This window comes from Lepidochelys olivacea, assembly GCF_965140295.1.
Source record: "Lepidochelys olivacea isolate rLepOli2 genome assembly, chromosome: 1".
Lineage (NCBI taxonomy): Eukaryota > Metazoa > Chordata > Testudines > Cheloniidae > Lepidochelys > Lepidochelys olivacea.
The window spans coordinates 339,029,593-339,048,811 of NC_140411.1; the positions used below are offsets into that span (position 1 = coordinate 339,029,593).

General features: G+C 44.9%; 1 protein-coding gene across 8 annotated transcripts in view; it reads left to right on the plus strand.

Moving 5' to 3' along the window:
- Positions 1-19,219, plus strand: part of FRMD4A (FERM domain containing 4A) — a 411,923-nt gene that overhangs the window by 290,492 nt on the left and 102,212 nt on the right. For all 8 annotated transcript variants that reach the window (XM_084630503.1, XM_084630504.1, XM_084630502.1 and 5 more), the window contains exons 4-5: positions 338-430; positions 15,192-15,276. In XM_084630503.1, the coding sequence (XP_084486629.1) occupies positions 338-430; positions 15,192-15,276 (178 nt within the window). The remainder of the gene's footprint in view (positions 1-337; positions 431-15,191; positions 15,277-19,219) is intronic.

Genomic DNA, 19,219 nt, shown 5'->3' on the forward strand with positions numbered 1-19,219 from the left:
ATTATGACGCCACACCAGGGGCACTGTAATAAAAGATGAAGTTCTTATCTTTTTGGTCATTTGTGCTTTTGTTCCGTGCTACCAGCTTTCACCCTGACAGATTGAACTTTATGTGTTAAATATTTAGACTGAAATGTTGCCAAGATGATATCACCTCTTTTCTCCGCACATTTTATGTGAGTTTCTCAAATATCGTACAATATAGCCTAAGGCAAATAGCATGCATTATAGTTCTTGTGTGTGTGTTTTAACACCTCAGCCCTCATTACAGTGAGTAGCAAGCAGTCTCTTGTTGCTAATATAAACTAAGTAAGTACCTCTTTTCTTCTCTTGTCAGGGGACATTTAAACTGGCTTCAGCTGGACCGTAGAGTGCTAGAACATGACTTCCCCAAAAAGTCAGGACCGGTTGTTTTGTACTTCTGTGTCAGGTAAGTGTGTGATTGCCAGCAGGCCCCATGGCACACAATTAAAATGACATATTTCCTAGAAGTCAACAAAGTGGGCCTTTCTGTTCTTGTTTTGCTTTTCATAAGGCTCCGCAAAGATGCATGTAAAAATAACAATAATCGTTTACTGAGGCGCTTTTTTATCTGGGTGTCATTCTTCTTTTGTTCACACCAGTGTCAATTAGGAGTAACCCCACTGTAGTCAGTGGAGTTACACAGAGAGAAATCCCCAGTGTGAGGGGAAATCAGGCCCTATATCTTTTGTAAGTTAAGGGCAAGTCAGTCTACACTACAAAATTAAGTCAACCTAAGTTACACCACCATACAGCCACTGCAGTAATTAAATTGGTTTTATACGTCCACACTACACTCCTTGTGTCGGAGGTGCACATCCTCACCAGGAGCGTTTGCACCGATTTACCTGTGTAAGGCGTCGTGGGATGGTTTCTGAAAGGCAGCAGCAGTCGATGTAAGCAATGCAGTGTCTACACTGACACTGCATCAACCTAACTACATCAACTTACGCGCTACGCCTCTTGCTAAGGTGGTGGTGGAGTTATTAAGTTGGTGTAGTGGGCAAGTTACATCAGTGGGAGCTACATTTTAGCTTAGACGCTTACAGAGTTAGGTCAGCATAAGCTGCCTTACATTGACCTAACTCTGTAGCTCAGACCAGGCCTAAAGATTTCTCTGGGTGTTAATTGAGCACAAATGGAAGGTGCTGGATTGGCATCTCTGCAAAGTGAAATCCTCTTGTTATCCATAGATCAGGTACAACACAAACGTTAGCTTCTCCTGCAGTGGCCTAACAGGGCTCAGGCCTGAGTTAGAATGACCAGTGCATTCCTGTTCAGATTGTTGACAAGAGCATTAATTAGTGCCAATTGTCTTGGTCATTTGTTTTTGTTGTTTGTTTTTCTTAATTTGGACACTTTTGTATTGAAAACTATATCAAGACCACCAGCTTGTCACACCTGAGCCATTAAACAGTCACAGCTTTTGGTCCTTATCCACCCTGGCTGGATTTGAACCAGCCACCTGGAGGAAAAATACCCATTTCCACTTCACTGAGCTATCCATTTGCTCTGTCTAATGGCACTAACTCTGTCAGTAACCAAGTTCATCCCTGATATAACTCCACTGAAGGCTCCCTATACCAGATATTCAATGGCACATCTTTGGTGGTAAATTCTCGGCATATTTTGGCAGCAGATGGGCCAATGAATGTATATAATATTCCAAATACCAAGCATCCCTCCTGCCAGCAGACCAGGGGAGGCACTCAGCTGCCACAGTAATGAGTGGGGTATAAGAACCTATATAGAATTAGGGAGCTCTTAAATTCCACCAGCTTGAACGACGGTACTGGTTCTGGAGAGATTTCCCCATTCTGGGGGATTCTGTGAGAATCGGTAGAGTTTTTCAAACCATTAGAACAGTTGAAGTGCTCCTGCTGTACAGAACTTTTCTGTCTCTGAGGAAGATATTTTTCCACTTACTTTTATAATGGGTCACTCATGTTTATAACTAATATGTGAAATTATAATGTGCTGTGTTCGATGGACTTTCCATTTCAGTATTGCATTAAATCCATCGTCCCACTCAAAAATAAAAAATCATTCCACCATGCCCAAGAAAAATGTAACTCCTCCCCGTAAGTTGTCTTTTCAGTGCACTCACTGCCATTCGTGAAACTTGGATTATAGGGAAAGAGGAGAGAAGGCAGACTTTGTTCTGTATCTTTGATGTCTGATGTTGTAGGTTCAATGTTAGAACTGTGCTAGGTCCGATAACGGCTACAACTGCCAGTGGTTCAGGGAGCTCTTATGTTTGTAGGTTACTTTACATGTGGCAGCTTTGGCTGTTTAGAACTAGAGATGGGCCCAGATCCATAAACCCCAAGTATGAGCAGAGCCACCTCTGTTTAGAACTAAATCAGTCAGTTAGGCAGTTTCTATAAAGGTGCTCAGCGTAAATGCACAAATGAATTCCTATAGAAAATCTAATAAAAATACATATGATAGATAGTAATAATGGTCCAACTACAACTTTCAAGAGTATTACTGTAGGCCCAAATTCAGAAGTTCTTACTTGGCAAAAATCCCACTGAAGAAATTGGGAATTTTGCCTCAGCAAACGCTGAATAAAGACTTCAGGATTTTGGACCCATGGTGTATTGGACCCATTACTACAAATAAATAATAATAAGCACCATAGAACTACTGTAGCATTAATTTTGTTGTGAGAGTTAGTTCAAAAAACAACTAGATAAATTCATGGAGGATAGGTCCATCAATGGCTATTAGCCAAGATGGGCAGGGATGTTGTCCCTAGCCTCTGTTTGCCAGAAGCTGGGATTGGGTGGCAGGGGATGGATCACTTGGTGATTGCCTGTTCTCTTCTTTCCCTCTGGGGTATCTGGCATTGGCCGCTGTCAGAAGACAGGATACTGGGCTAGATGGACCTTTGATCTGACCCAGAATAGCCGTTCTGATGTTAAAAAAACACAAGTGTTACCCTATAGATCTTGTGAAAACCCTCATCTGATGTCATAGGGCAGCATATTGTAACCAAGAGACCATTCCACTGTGGGTGAGGAAAGAAACATCCTTAGAGCTGTGGATCAGTACAGTAGTTCAGCATTAAATGAAGGACCCCAGGTATTTCTGTGACCACTGGCGAAAAGTCCGTGTTCAGAAGTCAGAGATGTACGCTGAGCAGTGGGCTCCACTATCCCCTGTGGTAATAATGAGTACTTTGTGCTATAACATGAAAGGTAGTGGGATACCAGCAGGCTCAAGAGACAGCAATGGATTACTTACCTTCAGTTTACTATCTAGCTGCATCCCATCGGTGCATCAGAGGTCTATGGCAAGGTGTAAAGGCTCTCTAGCACGCAAAGGTTATCCCATGGCTGATCTCGGCCGAAGAAAAGGGTGGCTGCTGCAAAGGAAGCAATAGACAGAAGGGTTTGTCCTCTCCCCTGCCAGCCGGTGGAAGCTGGAAAGGCCCCAGGCATTGGTTACCCAGTAATTTGGGTTGGTTTGTCTGGTTTTGAGCCCTGAAGAAAGGGGTGTGGAGAGTCCTGTAGCTGGGGACTTTATTTTTCCTTCCCCATCTAATGAATGCATGTTGGTTTACCTGGCCCTCTACTGCTAGTAGCTAAAGGAGATCCTTCCTTAATCAAGTGGTTGGGATCTGTGTTCTATCCCCTCTGTCACTGACACGTCCCAGTTGGTCATGGGATGCCGTACAGAGACAACCATGATGTTTCCCCTAGGTCAGTGATTCTCAAATTTTTGTACTGGTGACCCCTTTCACATAGCAAGCCTCTGAGTGCAACTCTCCCTCCTTATAAATTAAAAACACTTTTTAATATATTTAACACCGTTATAAATGCTGGAGGCAAAGTGGGGTTTGGGGTGGAGGTTTCAGCTCGTGACCCCCCCCCCCATGTAATAACCTCGTGACTCCCTGAAGGGTCCCAACCCCCAGGTTGAGAGCCCCTGCCCTAGGTGTCTGCAGCTTTGTTCTTCTTTAGTGTATACGGCACATCACCTACTCTGGTGTTAGTGACGCCGTCATTGAAGAAGATTGAATGTGCTTGCAAATATGTCTCTTGTATTATCGCTGCTGTATACTTACAATGGACAGAGCCTGGCTTAACATGCGGACCCTAATCCGGGATATCAACATGACTAATTCAGTGCACCAGATCTTCATTACAGAGAATTCTGTTTACTGGTATTTAAGGATCATGTGTTTATTCCTCTGATATTTTAAATGTGTCATTTGCACAGGTATCCAGTAAAGACCTGGATAAAGAGCGGTTAAATAGTAATTTGCAGGAAGGTGAAACTAAGATAGAACTCTTGTATTTCATGTGAAAATCGTCGGGTTTTTTTATCCTTAAAATGCCTGTAGCAGTTCTGACGGGTCAAGTGCCCACCTGAGGCACGTCACTGTCTAAATTGCTCCAAATTTAGATTTAAAAAAGAAAAGTTTTGGGCGAAGAAGAAAAGATACCCTGCAGACTGAGAGTATGAAAACAGTAATGTCTTTGTGAGGGAGAATTTCTCTACCTTTTAGTTAATCTGAACTCTCTGGAATAATGCCACAGCCCCCACCCTCACTACACAGCACAGCATTTCTCAGTAAAACCTGCCTTGTGTTCTTGCACTTTCATCTGATTACATTACCAATAATCTACTCTGATGTGCCTCCCTATGGAAATCAGTGGGGCGGCACAGGAGTTAGTCGTGGTAGTATTTGTTCCCAAGGGCCCAATTTTGTCCTCAGACCCACTTAGGCGATTCCCACTGACATCAGTGTCTCTCTCTGTCTTAGGTTTTTATACAGTACTTCTTGGTAAGGTTTCGAATGGGAGGTGCCCGGAGAGGGCGGAACTGGTTGGTCAGATGTGAACTGCCCCATGATATTATGTTATGGTGCTGTTTGTTAATATGCATCGTAAGCCCACATGCTTTTTTTGCAAACAGGTAAAACCGTTTCCCAGTCCCAAAGAGCTTACAATGCAAATAAGGCAGTGAAACCGAGATTTAGGACAAAGATCCAGGGAGTGTATGGAGAGGACTAATAAAGAGAAAGAGGCAGGAGGGACTGGTTGCAGAGGTAGATTTTAGGGAGGTATTTGAGAGCCATAGGTGGGCAGATGAGGACAGAGAAACTGTACCGCACACAGAGAGCAGCATGTCAGAAGCCATGAAGCTAAGATTAGGAAAGAAAGAGTGCAACATCAGATGGGTGAGGGCATTAAGAGGCAAGACACAGTGAATCAGCGGAGGGATTCGAAAAGTGTAGGGGGTGATGTTATGTATGCAAAGGGAAAGGAAGATGTAGCAGCACTGTGGTCTCTCTTCGAGATGCAGGAGGACGAGTTCAGACCTCGGGCCCCTGGAGATGAGTAGGTCACCGTATTCTGGGTGAGAGAGGACCAGGGCCCAGATAAGTGGACCATTAGAAAGTGAATTTTGCCTTGATTTGCAATCTCCAGCCTGAAACAATGGTCTGGATGTCATGGGAGGTTAGTAATTCCTATTCAGGGAATATGTGAGCAGGGAATAGATAGTGTGTGAATGGTTTATCTTTTGGAGATTCATTTCCATTTTATTAATTGACATGAAGAAACAGTCAGTAGAACTCATTCCTTTCTCTAGTGCAATGTCCCTTTGGTGAGGATATCCATCCCAGGGGTCCCTCCACTCGTTGCACTGCAGCCATTAATCCTTCTCTGCAGAAGTAGCTATGCTAAATCAGAGTATTCATCCTGTGGCTGGGGGAGGACCTGGGGTGCTGTGAAGGAATCGGTAACACTCCAGCCCCATGGAAGCCAATAGCTTGTATCTATGGCAGAGCTTTGGTCCCCCAAAGGAATGTCCATTTCAGATTAAGCCTACAATGTAGGTTGATTGTTACCAGCTGAGTTAATTCATCATGGGATGGGAGGTCAGAAACCCTAAACATAGCAAGTGAGGGTTGCACTCCTGGGCAACCAGAGCTGCTGTAGAACAAAATGGCTTCAAGTGTACTGTAAGATGCCTCAATGAAATCAATAGCACAAGGTTCAGATGTGCTGTTGTCTGTAATTTAGCTTTACCTTGTATTCTGTCCGCACTGGAGATTTGCCCTGACTCCAGCCATTGGTGGCTCAGTGTAGCTGTCCCGGTGTGACCCCTAGTGAACGCAGGACAGACGACTACAAGCTGCTGTTTACACTTGTGCTGCTTTCAACACAGCTTAGCTCCACCAGTACTAACAGTGGCTTTGCCAGTCAACGCTGGGGTCTTGCATGGATGGCTGGCCATGAATGTCTGGCACCAGGGTAAATGTCCAGACCAGACAAGGCCTTCAGCTGCTTTAGTTTTTCAATCTTTGCCAAATCCAGTGTTTAAAACAATATTCCACCATTAGAAAAGGGCTGATATCAAAAAAATCAAAACCATCGGGGCATGGCTGTCACTGTGGGAAGGTGAGAATGAACTGCTAATGAATGCAATGTCCGTGGGGCTAGATAGACCTTTCCTCTTGTTGCCGAAATGCCCCATCACTCCCAGGGCCGGCTAGAGGACAAATATGGGACATTGTTCCCTGGAGCTCTGAGTCCTCAACCTTGCTTGACTCACTTACGCAGCGATCACAACGCATCATTGTTATTTGTGTCATTCACTTCTGCTGGCTTTCTCTTGTCTTTGAGAAATTAGATTGAGGGTGGTGCTGACGGCAGCCTGCTGTGTTGTGAATACAGAGATGTGAATGTAACCGCACTAAATTAACCAAAGCAATGTATTCATCTCGCATGTAACGGGTTCCATTTGTCCATCTACAGTGTTCGCCACCGGAAAGAATTGAATGTAACATTCAGAGGTTTTTCTTTTTTTGGGTGAGGGGAGGGGGATTAGCGATGATGGCCACTGAATACATTTCTGGACCAGGCTGTAAGGCTGGAGAAAGGGAGGCAGGAAACTGATGCTTAGGTGAGAGCGGACGGTTTATAGGGTAATGCCTCATTCCATTGCATTGCCAGAAGTTCCTTCTCCCCTCAGGGCCTGTCTCTCTCTCTTATGCCCACTGAGGTAGGAATAGAAGCAGCATTCACAGAGATCGGAGCCAAAGGACTAATGATGAGATATTAAAACAGGGCACTCAAAATAAGTTTCACAATCCAGGGAGCAGTGCTTTCCCATTGTATTTTAATGGAAACACAGCAGATACTCTTCACCTGCCGTTGCACCTATGACAGTAGAACCCAGAGGACCCCTTGTGCTAGGCTCTGGCCATATACAGAGGAAGAACCAGTCCCTACTCCAGATTGCTTACAGTCTAAATAGACAGGACAAAGGGAATGTTTGACACCAGCAGGCAAGATCTCTAAGGGACCAGCCACCAGACTGGGCACGGGAGGCATTCCCTGTCCCTGTGCTGGAGCTGTGAGGTGACCCCTCTCTGTCCCTATACACCCCAACATCCCATCTGCACCTGGAGCTGTGGGGAGGAAGGTGTTGGAGCTAGTTTAATCAGCTCTGTGCCTATGGGGAATCCACAGCACCAGACCTGTAGCCAGTTTCTGCTCAGGTTGGTGGGGCATGGGGGGAGGGGGCATAGACTCTACCCCCATATCTCGTTATGTCTGTACAATACCATGCATGGCTATGATGCTATATAAATAACAGTAACAATAAAACTTTGTTAAATCTGTCTTCATGACCAGGTCCAATCTAGCTGCCAACCCAGGTTCCCCATGATTGGACCTGCCTCTTCCACAGACGCTGGCTAAGCTGTGCCATAAACCAGATTTTCCACAGCTGCATGTAAACAGGGTTCTTTGTACAGTGTGCACCAGGCCTGTCTGTGCTCAGGGAAAAAGCTTGGCACTCACCCGAGTGAATACGTAGCTTGTCTAGCCACCGTGTATAAATACAGTAACTCAGACTTTGTTTGCATCTTGCTGAAAGCAAAAAGACCCTGCAGACAATTTATCACTGCCTTCCCAGGATGGCCCCACGTTTTAGTCACCATGGGGAAGGTGTAATAAATGGCCTGTGGGAAAGCTCCACTCCTCTGAGTCTGTTTTAAGGCTTGAGAAACTTCCGTCCAGAAGATTTACTTGTGTGAGGACTGACCTTTGCTTGAGCAAAGGAACTAATGGAGACTTTGCTACTTAACACACATCTCTGTGTTCTGGACCTAGCCATCCATTAAACACATATCTTAAAAGCAGTTTCACTCTAGAGTCCCATAATGTAATTTGCTTAACTGAGAATACATTTATATAAGTGAGCAGTGGTTAGAGAACAGGATAAGTAGTTTTCACTTTTCCTTTACAGTGAGTCTTTCAGCAAAAAAAAAAAAGTAATATAAAAACTCAATCTATAAGCCACATTTTGAAGTTTCAAGTGTTGGCAAGATTGTGTGGCATTTATGAAGCTCTTAGTTAATGTAGTGAGAGGCACTATACAAAAACAATAGATGGGCAAGCTGTCAGTATGAGATTTGTACCTATTGTTTTATCTAATTAATACTTAAGCTAATGCATTAATACAGAGACTTGGTTAAAATCACATTGTCACCACCTCCACTGTCCTTCACCTTGTGCAGTTATGTCTGTACAGAGTGGGTATGCAATGCTACCACCTGTATAAGCAAGTGGGTAGATCTTCTTTGAGAGTGTTTCATTCATGGCATGTTACACGAGATGCCAGGCACTGGAGACACTGATCCCATGAGTCAGTAACAGCTAGGAATAGAAACCAGACATTCTGAGCTCTAAACCAGACGAGCTTCAAATCCCTGTTGAGATAAATGGCAAAGCTGACATTGGCTTCAGTGGGACCAGGATTTTGCCCAGAAGATTTCTGGTCAGTGTGCTCATCTGTAAAATGGATACATGAATTACATCAAAGGGATGTTCTGAAGCTTAAGTGATTAAACTTCTAAAATGCTTTGAGATCTTCAAATGAAAGGTGCTCCATAGGTGCAAAGCAGTAGTGTTATGAAGTACAGGGCACCCTCTCAGGTTCCTCTGTGGTTGGGAAGTGACTGTTGGTGGAAAAACTAAGACTACCTGACTTGGAAGGCGAACAATGGGCCATGGAGTTTAAGACACAGCATGGGAAATTCCCATTCAGACCCTCCTTTTCCACTTGGATTCTGCTGCAAATTGGCTGTTGGAGAGGAGATGGGGGAGGTGATCGTTTGCACTAGCGCTGCCTTCTAGTTCTCAGTACCTGCTCAGCCAATCGCTCCCTCCACCAACGTGTCTGTGCCTGTGGGGACTCCCCAGCACCAGAGTCAGGTGCAGAGTCAGGGTTCCAGGATGCCTTTCAGGGACAACCCCCTCTGGCCAGAACACACCTCGCTACGTTGTGCTGCTCCGTTGTTTTCCATCAGGTGATTCTGGCAGGTCTATGCTCAGCACAGCTGGGGGACTCACTAAGCACCCGCGCACAGGCTGCTTGATGTCCCACCTAAACATTGTAGTGGAATGAGCACCTGCCTGAAACACCTCCCAAGTCCTCCCTTCTTGCCTGCCCATGGAACGTGCAGCTTTTACAACGGTACATTTATCTAGAACTTCTCGTCATCTCTGCCCTGCTCCTTTAAGGGGGGGTTCCCCAACTGGGAGGAGGCTCCATTGGGGAAATATGCAGCCAGAGGCTCTATCTAACTTTCCTCTCCTCTCACCACTGAGTGCTGGAAGCAACAATGTACGTGCCCCCATACAGGTACTCGGTCCACTTGTTCTTTCCTCCCAGACCATCCCCTCCCATTGTGGTTTCTGGGCCCAAAGAACCCCTTCCCCAGGTCCGATGGAAGGCTATGCTCCTGAGGTGGCTGGCCACCCCACCCTCCCCACACACACACTTCCATAAGGTGAGGGGAAAATGTGGATATGGCTCACTGAAGCAATGGGGGTCTTTCAATTGGCTTCAGTGGCTTTTGGATCGGGACTATGTAGGTCCCCCTCAACATGCAGTTCAGAAGGGTATCTGGCCCTAAGTAATCAGACCTCACGCTGCCCCTGTGAAGTAGGCCCCTGCCTGTCAGTTTGTATTAATCTACCCATTTTAGACAGTTAAACTGTGGCACAGAAAGATTAAGAGATCTTCCCAAGCCACCCCGCATGTCAGGAACAAACCTGAGACCCAAGGCTCCCAGTTCCCAGCATGGTCTGCCCCAGCCGCTCAATGGATTTTTTGTCAGTGCTCCAGAGATGGTGTAAGGATGGAAAATGTGCAGTGGCTTGATAGCATGTGATGCAGGAAGAGGATAGGGAGGGGAAAAACACGTTGGCTCTGGTCAAATAATAGCCCTGGCTTTCTAGGCTCAAAGCCCTCTCTTAGTAGGATTGCATTCACCTTCCGAGTAAAACTAAATGTTGCAGCCACCATGTGACCAAATGAAAGCAGACAACGCTCCCTCTTCCCAGGCCCCATCTCCCATGTACTAAATTGCCCATCATTAGCTTTGATTGCTGGTATCTGGTATGGAAAGAGAACAGCACCAAATGAGGGGGTGGAACCCCACTTTCCCAGTCTTCAAAGGAGGGAGGCGTTCAGTGCTAAAATGGATGTGAGGGTTCCACCGGAGAGGGGAGATGGAAGGGGCTGTCACTGCTTTGGATTTTCATATTTGTTTCTATCTGATTACTTAGCAGATAGCAGCAGGGTCATTTTTCCCTCCCAAGGAACATTGCGTGCTTTAAATGTCAATGCTTAAAGTGTGCATCCATGAACATTAACACATGGGGTTTGAACATAAAAGCAGCCCAGCCCTTCGAGCTGTCTAAGATAATCATTTGCCACAGGATGCTAGGTGTAACAGCATCTCCATCTGATGTGCTCATACATATAATTTATTTTTGCAGAGAGCAAATCATCCCATTCGCTCCATATTATCCACTGAGGTTTTAAATGACATGGCAGGGAAACTACAGGCCGGATCCAAAGCACTGCAGACGGATAGCTCTCCCCATTCAGGGAAGTGGACACTGAATCCAGTTTTACCCATTACTTTGTTGATAAACCTGAGCGTCTCTGCTTCTTTGAGAGCTTTGCACTGCATCCCACTGAGAAGAGAAATGTTCATAGATTTTTCAGACAGCAGGGCATGTTTTGCCCTTGTCCTGTGCCTTCTATCCTAGGAGCTGAATGTACTGCACAATAGAGCTGATGGGGAAAAAGGAAAATATATAGGTTAGAAAGAAACAAAAACAATGTTCTTTTGTTTGGAACTTTTCACAGGATTTTTTTTTTCAGTTTTACTAATTTTTTGTTTGTTTGCTTCAGTGGGGATGAGAATGCACTCTCTCTCCAACTGTATTTCTCCCCCCACCTCTGATTAAAGAATATAAAAAGGGAGGAAAGAAGTAAAAAAACTAAGTGGGTTATTTTTCCCCACCAAAGCGAACAGAGTACTTTTGAAAGTGTTTGAAAACTATTCAATCATTTTCCAAAAAAATTATTTTCAAATTTTCTTGCAAATGAAAAATGTTGACTAAAAAAGGAAAAAGCTGTACCAGTTTTGTCCAAAAAGCCAAGTTTCATTCCATAAACCCTTTTTGACCACCTCTGTACATAAGCATGAATTAAGCTTCACAACAACCAGGAGACGTAGGGAAGTGTTATTATTAAACACATGCTACCTTTGGGCAAACTGAGACACACATATATTAAATAATAATCAGGGGCAATGGAGACTAGGGACGAGGGGCTCTCTCAGAATCAGGCACCTTAATGATGAGATAATGGAACAGGGGGCAGATTTTCAAAGGTCCAAATGGCAGTTAGGCACCTAACTCCTCTTGAAAGTCAATGGGAGTTAGGCACCTAATTGCCATTCATGCCTTTGACTGTCTTCTCCCCTCTCCCACTCCCACCCTCCCATCCTCAGCTCTTATAAATCTGCATAACTCCAGTGAAGCCCATGCAGCTATGCCAGTGTCCATCAGCTGAAGATCTGGGATTTCTACAGTTGCTTGTAATAAACACTATAGCAGCAATATGTTTTGGCTGGTTGAGATACGAATTGCCATTGATCACTGCATGGCATGTCTGAGGCTTTGCTGTTTAAGAGTGAGTTGCTAATATTTAACATGAGCATGGTCTGATCCGAGCCAGACGTGCACTCCCAATTAATAGATTTTAGTGCTGTTGAAATTTTAAATGGTTCAGATGTAGTGGATTCAGAAATCCTCCAACATCTATTACATTACTCACTATAATCTTCCTGCCACTGAAAGGTAGCAGTCAAGACAAGCTCTTTGTGTTCATTACACAGTGAAATATTCAGTGGTCCATTTAATTAATGCTTAGAAAATGTATTTGGTGATGTGACAAGGGGATGGGGACAGGGAGAATCAGGTTTGTAATTAACGTGATCTTTTTAATGTAGATTGTGAAGTCAAAACCCTCCCCAAAAGCCCTTTGGAGATTTCATGCCTCCTGGTCTGAGAGTGGGAAACGACGCTGTCCTTGAAACACTTACTGGCTAATGGAAACATGGGAATTAGCTGTCTATGTAGTATTATTTATTGTTTGTATTACAGTAGCATGTATATCCCCAACTGAGATGTGGGCCCGATTGTGCTAGGCATTGTCCAAAAAGATATGCCTTTCTAAAAGCTATGCTCAAGGTCAGCCAGAAGTTATGGGCTTGATACTGGGGTTATACTGGGTGATATGCTTGGCCTGTGTGATGCAGGAAGTCCGACTAGATGATCTGAATGGTCCCTTCTGATTTAAAATGGATGAATATATGAACACATTGTAAAAGTCCCTGCCCAGAAGAGATTACAATCTAAATAGACAAGGGGTGTGGGAAAGAAGTAATATAATCCCTGTTCTAAAGCCTGGGACTAGCAGCACAGAGCGAAAGAGAGTTGCTCAGGGTCATACAGAAAGCCTGTGGCAGAGTCAGGAATTGAATCCAGATCACCTGAGTTTTAGTTCAGTGCATTAACCACAGGGCCATTTTTCCTCCCTGCTTCATCAGAGCGATTTGGTCATTGTGAAGTGTATTCTCCTTCCATGCATTTGGAACTATGGATGGTGGAGGAAGGGTTTATAACCAGTGTGCACAAAAAAATAAAAGTGCCTTCTCCCACCCCCCTACCTGTTCCAGTGCTGGCTGTGAATTCAAGGGACTGAGCTGCAGTTCTGGTATTCTGAGCACAAGAGTTCTCTGCACAGACCGATTTTCTTTTAAATAAAAACAGCAGTTTCCCTGGGTACATGTACTGTATTCTCGAGGGGTGCATCTGCTCCAGCGCCTTCCCAGAATACATTACACCAGGCAGGTCACTTGAGAACTGGGTTTTCTTTGTGCATCTGAAGTATCGTGTGCGAGCTCTCAGTTATGCTGGGACTCACTTTTACACAGCAAAGGGGTTTGTATGTGCCCACTTCAAGAAATGCAACTTCAAGAAATGCAGCTTCAAGAAATGCAACACTGCCCCCTAGCGTTGAGCAGGAGGTTATTGTTTTTTGAGCTGACGCTAACAAAGATCTCTGGCAGTGCTGCAAATTCCACTTGGGATCTGAAAATCAAACCCTTCTCTCTCCTTACCTCAGCACCAGTAAGAAAGATCAAACAGCCAGCATTTAGCTGCGATGTGTGGGGTAGAATTTAGGTCTCCATTCCAGTGCGGTATGGGCTCTCGGGCGCAAGCAACAGTAATCATTTTGTCAGAGATTTCAGCAGCTGAGGGTTCAGATGCATGCAGAGAGCAGACATACCGAGAAGGTGCCTGTTTTACACAGTTCCTTTTCAGGACATAACTGAACGTGTAAAACAGTTTGGATAATATGGCAAGAGAGAAGCAGTTTTGAAGGGTCTTCAGGGGAGACTCAGGATTGGGGATTACAGTTATTCAGTGTGCATATTGCAGTCGTACCCATCACCCTAGTCAAGGTCAGAGCTCCACTGTACCAAGGTCCCACTCAGGATTAGAGTGGCACTGTATAAGCACATGCAAAGAGCTTACAAAGTAAGGCCTCCAATCCTGCTAACTACTTAATATGGGCAGACCCTGTGTGTAGCCCCCTGGACTTCAGCGGGGCTCCTCACGGGCATAGATCAGCTGGGAGGGTCAGAGTTTAAGACTTCACTGAAACTGGACCAGCTTAAACCAGCACTCAATTTAAGCCTGCATTTTTAAAGGGTCTTTCTTTTTCTGATGGACCCTGATTATACAGACAGCACTTCCCTGGCACTTTCCCACTTGTAATTGCCTCTGGTGCAGTTTGTAGTGTAGTTTAGATGGGGGCTGTATCTGCCATTGTACTGCAACTTAAAAATCAGCATGAACCAGAGTGGACAGAAGTATGATTTGATTTTTTCCCTTTCAATGAAAATACAGAATGTGCTTTAATCATTATTTGAATCCAGAGTATATATTTTTTCTCTCCCTATAGTAATGTTAGAAGCACATAAGGTACAAGAATAATTATATAAAAATAGCTTTGGGTTTTAACTGCATCTTGCATTTATTTCACACAACTTATTAAGGGCCAGATCCTGTGCCCATTGAAACCAATGGAAAAGCTCCTGTGGATTTCAGTAGTACAGAATTCAGGCACCAAAACAATAAAGAGAAGAGAATTCCATTTATGGCAAGTAAACAGAGCCCCGCGCGGATACAAAATTTGTATCCGCATCCAATATGCGATCCACAAACATGGTCCGTGGATATAAAGCGAATACCTATGGATTTGCAGGTCTCTACAAATAAAATCTGTTTGAGTGTATTTTGACTGGGTTTTTAGCGATAAGGATTTGGCTAAACAAATTTCTTCTATATATTCAGGAATCATTTCACCCATTACTAAACTGCAACCTCTTCTGGGTTAGAATGAAGCCATTTCTTAACAGCGCCCAGCAATGCTACCCAGTGTCTTAGGGCAGGGAGTGAAAAAGATGTACCAACAAAGACTGCAGAGAAAGTTTAGATAGGTATAAATATAGATAGGTATAAATCCAACACAGAAATAAAATAATCCACTTGGCAATCCTTTGCCTTTCAGCACGGTCAGGATTTATACATACAGTTAAGATGAATGATCGGGTCTTAAAGGAGACACAAATCTCTCACCAAACCACAGAATCCTCATTATAAACAAAGGAACTTCCTTAGTCCTCATGTCTTTATTGATCACATTTTTCATGTAATCAAAGTCTAGTGGTAAGTTTCCTGTGTAGCTCATCTATCTGTCCCTTTCCTTTTCAGGTTCTACATTGAGAGCATATCTTATTTAAAGGATAATGCCACCATTGAGTTGTTTTTCTTGAATGCAAAGTCCTGTATTTACAAGGTAAGGACTCCTTTGAATTAAGGAATGAACTGGGGGATTCAAAAAAATGGGGTACTCATCTGGACATGGGGTTTTCCATTTGCCCATAAGTAGGGATACTGCTATAGATAATCCGCTTCCACTACCGGTGATTCTGGTTGTAATGAAATAAAATGCCCACAGCACTTCTAAAGAAATAAGAGAGTTCATGTGAATAAGAGAGGCTGGACCGGGGTGACCTTGCATTACTAGCCTTCCAACAGTCTCCTGATCTATTTACTCTCCCTTCTATGGATTGTCTCACCCTGCTTCTGCCGTATCCCAGCTCTTTTCAGAGCATCCTCATATGTGATCTTTTGTCTATGATATGCCATTTGTTTTATCTGTTTTGTGTACTGCATGCTGGGTAATAACAAGAGAGGACTCCATGCTTGTAAAACTAAACTGGCACTTTATTCAGGGAACTATTACAGAGGCGCTGCAGCAGCCGTTAGCATTCCAGCCCTGTGCACACAGACTGACTTCCATTCCTGGTGCCTCCTCCAAACTCTTCCCTCTTACAACCTGTGCTCCTTGCTCCATGTTCCATACAGGTTGCTACAGTATCTGTCGTAAACTGAAGGATTGATTGTATGTATGATTCTTACAGGGCAGAAAAAAAGTAACTTCCTTGAACGGAGTTACACCAGTGTGAAAGCTAAATCAAGCCCCGTGTCCCTGGGGAACAAAAGAGCCCTTTAAAAGAGTAACCCTAGCACAAATTGAATGGTGCAGCTATATCATGAACACAGCTGTGCAGGTGCATCATGCTGCAGGTACATCATGCACAAAGCTCACATTTCTGTTGTGAGCTCTGTACAGCCAGTGGGGTGATGGTGCACATAGGCTATCTGTCCTGCACACTCCTGTCCTGGCCCCCCATCTCCCCTCCTGCAATCTTTTCTAGCCTTTGGAGTTCTCTATGTGTTCCTGAGGCAGAGGCGGCTGACTAGCCTGGCCCATGAAGAAGACACCTTCAATACTGAACCTAGAGCACACCATCAGGCTCTCTGTACTTCACAGTCAGTATGTGTTACACATCACCCTCTGTGCCCAATCCACAGAGGTGATGGGTGTATTACAGCTCTTGGCTTGAAGAGCCTGGATCTTTAGTTCAAACTTTGGAGGCTGATGCTTTTAGCTCTCCAAGGTCCCTGGCGTTGGAACAAATAGTGACTGCCCCATTTGTACAGCAGCTTTCATGTGAGGTTGTCAAGGTGCTTTATAACTATTAATTATCTCAGAAGTAGATTATCATCTTCAATTTATGAGTGGGGAACCGAGGCACAGAGAGATCGAGTAACTTGCCCAGGGTCACATAGGAAGTGTGTGGCAGACTAGATGCACTGAGCACAAGCCATACGAGACAGATGAGGGCTTGAACAGGTGATTGGAGGCCAAGAATTCCTCTTGAGTTGTAATCACCGCTCTGACAATGACTGTGTCTGTAGCCATGGACAAGTCACCTTGCCCCTCTGCCTTCTTCTTGACAGCTATAAAATAGGGGTAATACGTGATCAGACATACCTACATCTAATCTAGATAGTGCTAGTTCTTGCAGCCCATCCATTCCTTTTATATCTGTCCGAGTGCCTCTCACAAGAGTGCTGGGATGCTAAATAATTCTGTTTGTAAAGTGCTTTGAAGATGCTGCTGTTTCACTTTCGCAGACAATGTGGGAGTGTTTGCATCCAAACAAAAACGTCTTGGACTGAAAACGAAAAATTGTAAAACATTTCCACTGTGACATTTAATTTCCACTTCAATCCCCAACCTATCACTTCAGTCTTCCGTCCCCGCAATGCCCCCTGCCTTTCTTTTTCTCAGCATACCTACATTTTTATGGCCTAGCCAACTTGCCATTTTCTCTTCCACAGAATCTGTTAGAGGTAAAAAAGAACCCTGAAAATAAATTGAATCACATTGTGCCAGAGGTAGATGTGAGCTTGAAACTGAAAGTATATAACCCAGCCAGTGTTTTTAAAAAAAAGTTCTGCTTTTGCATAAAGAATAGAAACGAGTGATTGTTGCAGGTTACCCTAGCAGTGGTAGTGAGAGGAATCCACCAGAAGAGGGTGCCCTTGTAGCTAACGTAAATGTCAGGATCCGGAATGGCTTCCCCTACCCATTTGGGGGGAGGGAGGAGAGGAGTGAAACCAGTACATGGTGAAATGTTTTTGTGCCAAAAATAATCTGGCCTTGTGAGCTGTTGAAAAAACACCAGCCTGTTGTCACTAGTTACTGAAAACAAAACTAGCCCTTGCGCAGAATTTAGTGTGAAATAGATAAGGAGCTTCCTGGCTCAGAACTCAAATGTGTTGAGATGAGTTAAGCGCTGCCCAGAGGCAATGGGCCACACAGTTGCTTTCTCCTATGTGGCCAAGAAAATTGTCTTGTGAAAAAGAAAAGGGGGCAGCTCTGAGTCATCTGATTACCCTGAAAGTCCTGGTGTAATACGTGCTTGGAGTGGCTGGGGGCTGGATTTGCTGGTTCCCAGGGATCTATGCAGATCTTGGGGGATCAGGGCCATCTGTGCAGAGACCTTGTTCCTCCACACAGCTCCTGGAGCTCCATCATACACCCTTCACCCCCATTGCATCTGTGCTGCCTTGGCAGCTTGAGCTGAACCTAGAGAGCCCTGCTTGGAAGCTGGTTGTTCTAGGAGGCTGTGAGGGGGGCCCTGGTGGGTGTCTCTAGTCTGGGAATCGCTGGGAAGCTGGGCCCTTGTCCAGAACTATTCCCTGTCCACCTTACCTCTTCGCTGGCAGAAACCATCCCTAGTGACTCATCTGCCAGTGAGGGAGCAGCAGCTGGAGAAAGTTGAGAGGGATTAAGAGAAGAATGAGGGGGGATTTGATAGCTGCTTTCAACTACCTGAGAGGTGGTTCCAGAGAGGATGGTTCTAGACTATTCTCAGTGGTGGAAGAGGACAGGACAAGGAGTAATGGTCTCAAGTTGCAGTGGGGGAGGTTTAGGTTGGATATTAGGAAAAACTTTTTCACTAGGAAGGTGGTGAAACACTGGAATGCGTTACCTAGGGAGGTGGTAGAATCTCCTTCCTTAGAAGTTTTTAAGGTCAGGCTTGACAAAGCCCTAGCTGGGATGATTTAATTGGGGATTGGTCCTGCTTTGAGCAGGGGGTTGGACTAGATGACCTCCTGAGGTCCCTTCCAACCCTGATATTCTATGATTCTATGATCTGAGAACAAGGGTATTATGCTTGTCCCAGCGCTCCAAGCAGGGAAGGGACTTGCTCAGTAAGAAACGTTACACAGGCTTTTGGCTCCAGTTGACATCAGTGTACCCCACAGTGCCATGTCCTAATCCTCACTAGCAGCAGTCCCTTTGACTTCAATAGGATCACAATTGGTCGCTCAGATTTTGTGTGTGCAGAGCAGGTGCTTAGCTGCCAACTCCCTGACTCTAGGCACACCTGCACATTTACGTGCTCAACTGCGCAAATGTAGAAGCAAAGCTGAGTAATATCATTGAGAGAGGGTTGTTTTGTGGTGAAGGCACTAGCCTGGGAGTCTGGAGATCTGGGTTCAAATCCTGCCTTTGTCACAGCTTCCAGTGTGACCATGTCTGTGCCTCAGTCCTTCCCCCTGTGAACTGGGGAGAATAACCATCCTTCTTCCCACCCTTTGTCTGCCTTGTCAGTTAGGGTGTAAGCTCTTTCTAGCTGGAGCTGCCTCTTGCTTGCGGCACGTGGCACAATGAGATCCCGATGTTGGCTGGGGCCTCTAGGTGGGACCGCAATACAAGTAATGCAACCTTCCATCGAAGCTGGATGCTCTGGGGTCACAAAGCACAGCCCAGCTGCCATTCCCCAAAGGCAGATGGAATCCAGGGGGCCGATAGACAATGCCAACCGAAATGCCCTTCGTTTGTATCATTGCTTTCACTTAGGTGTGGGAAATCCTGG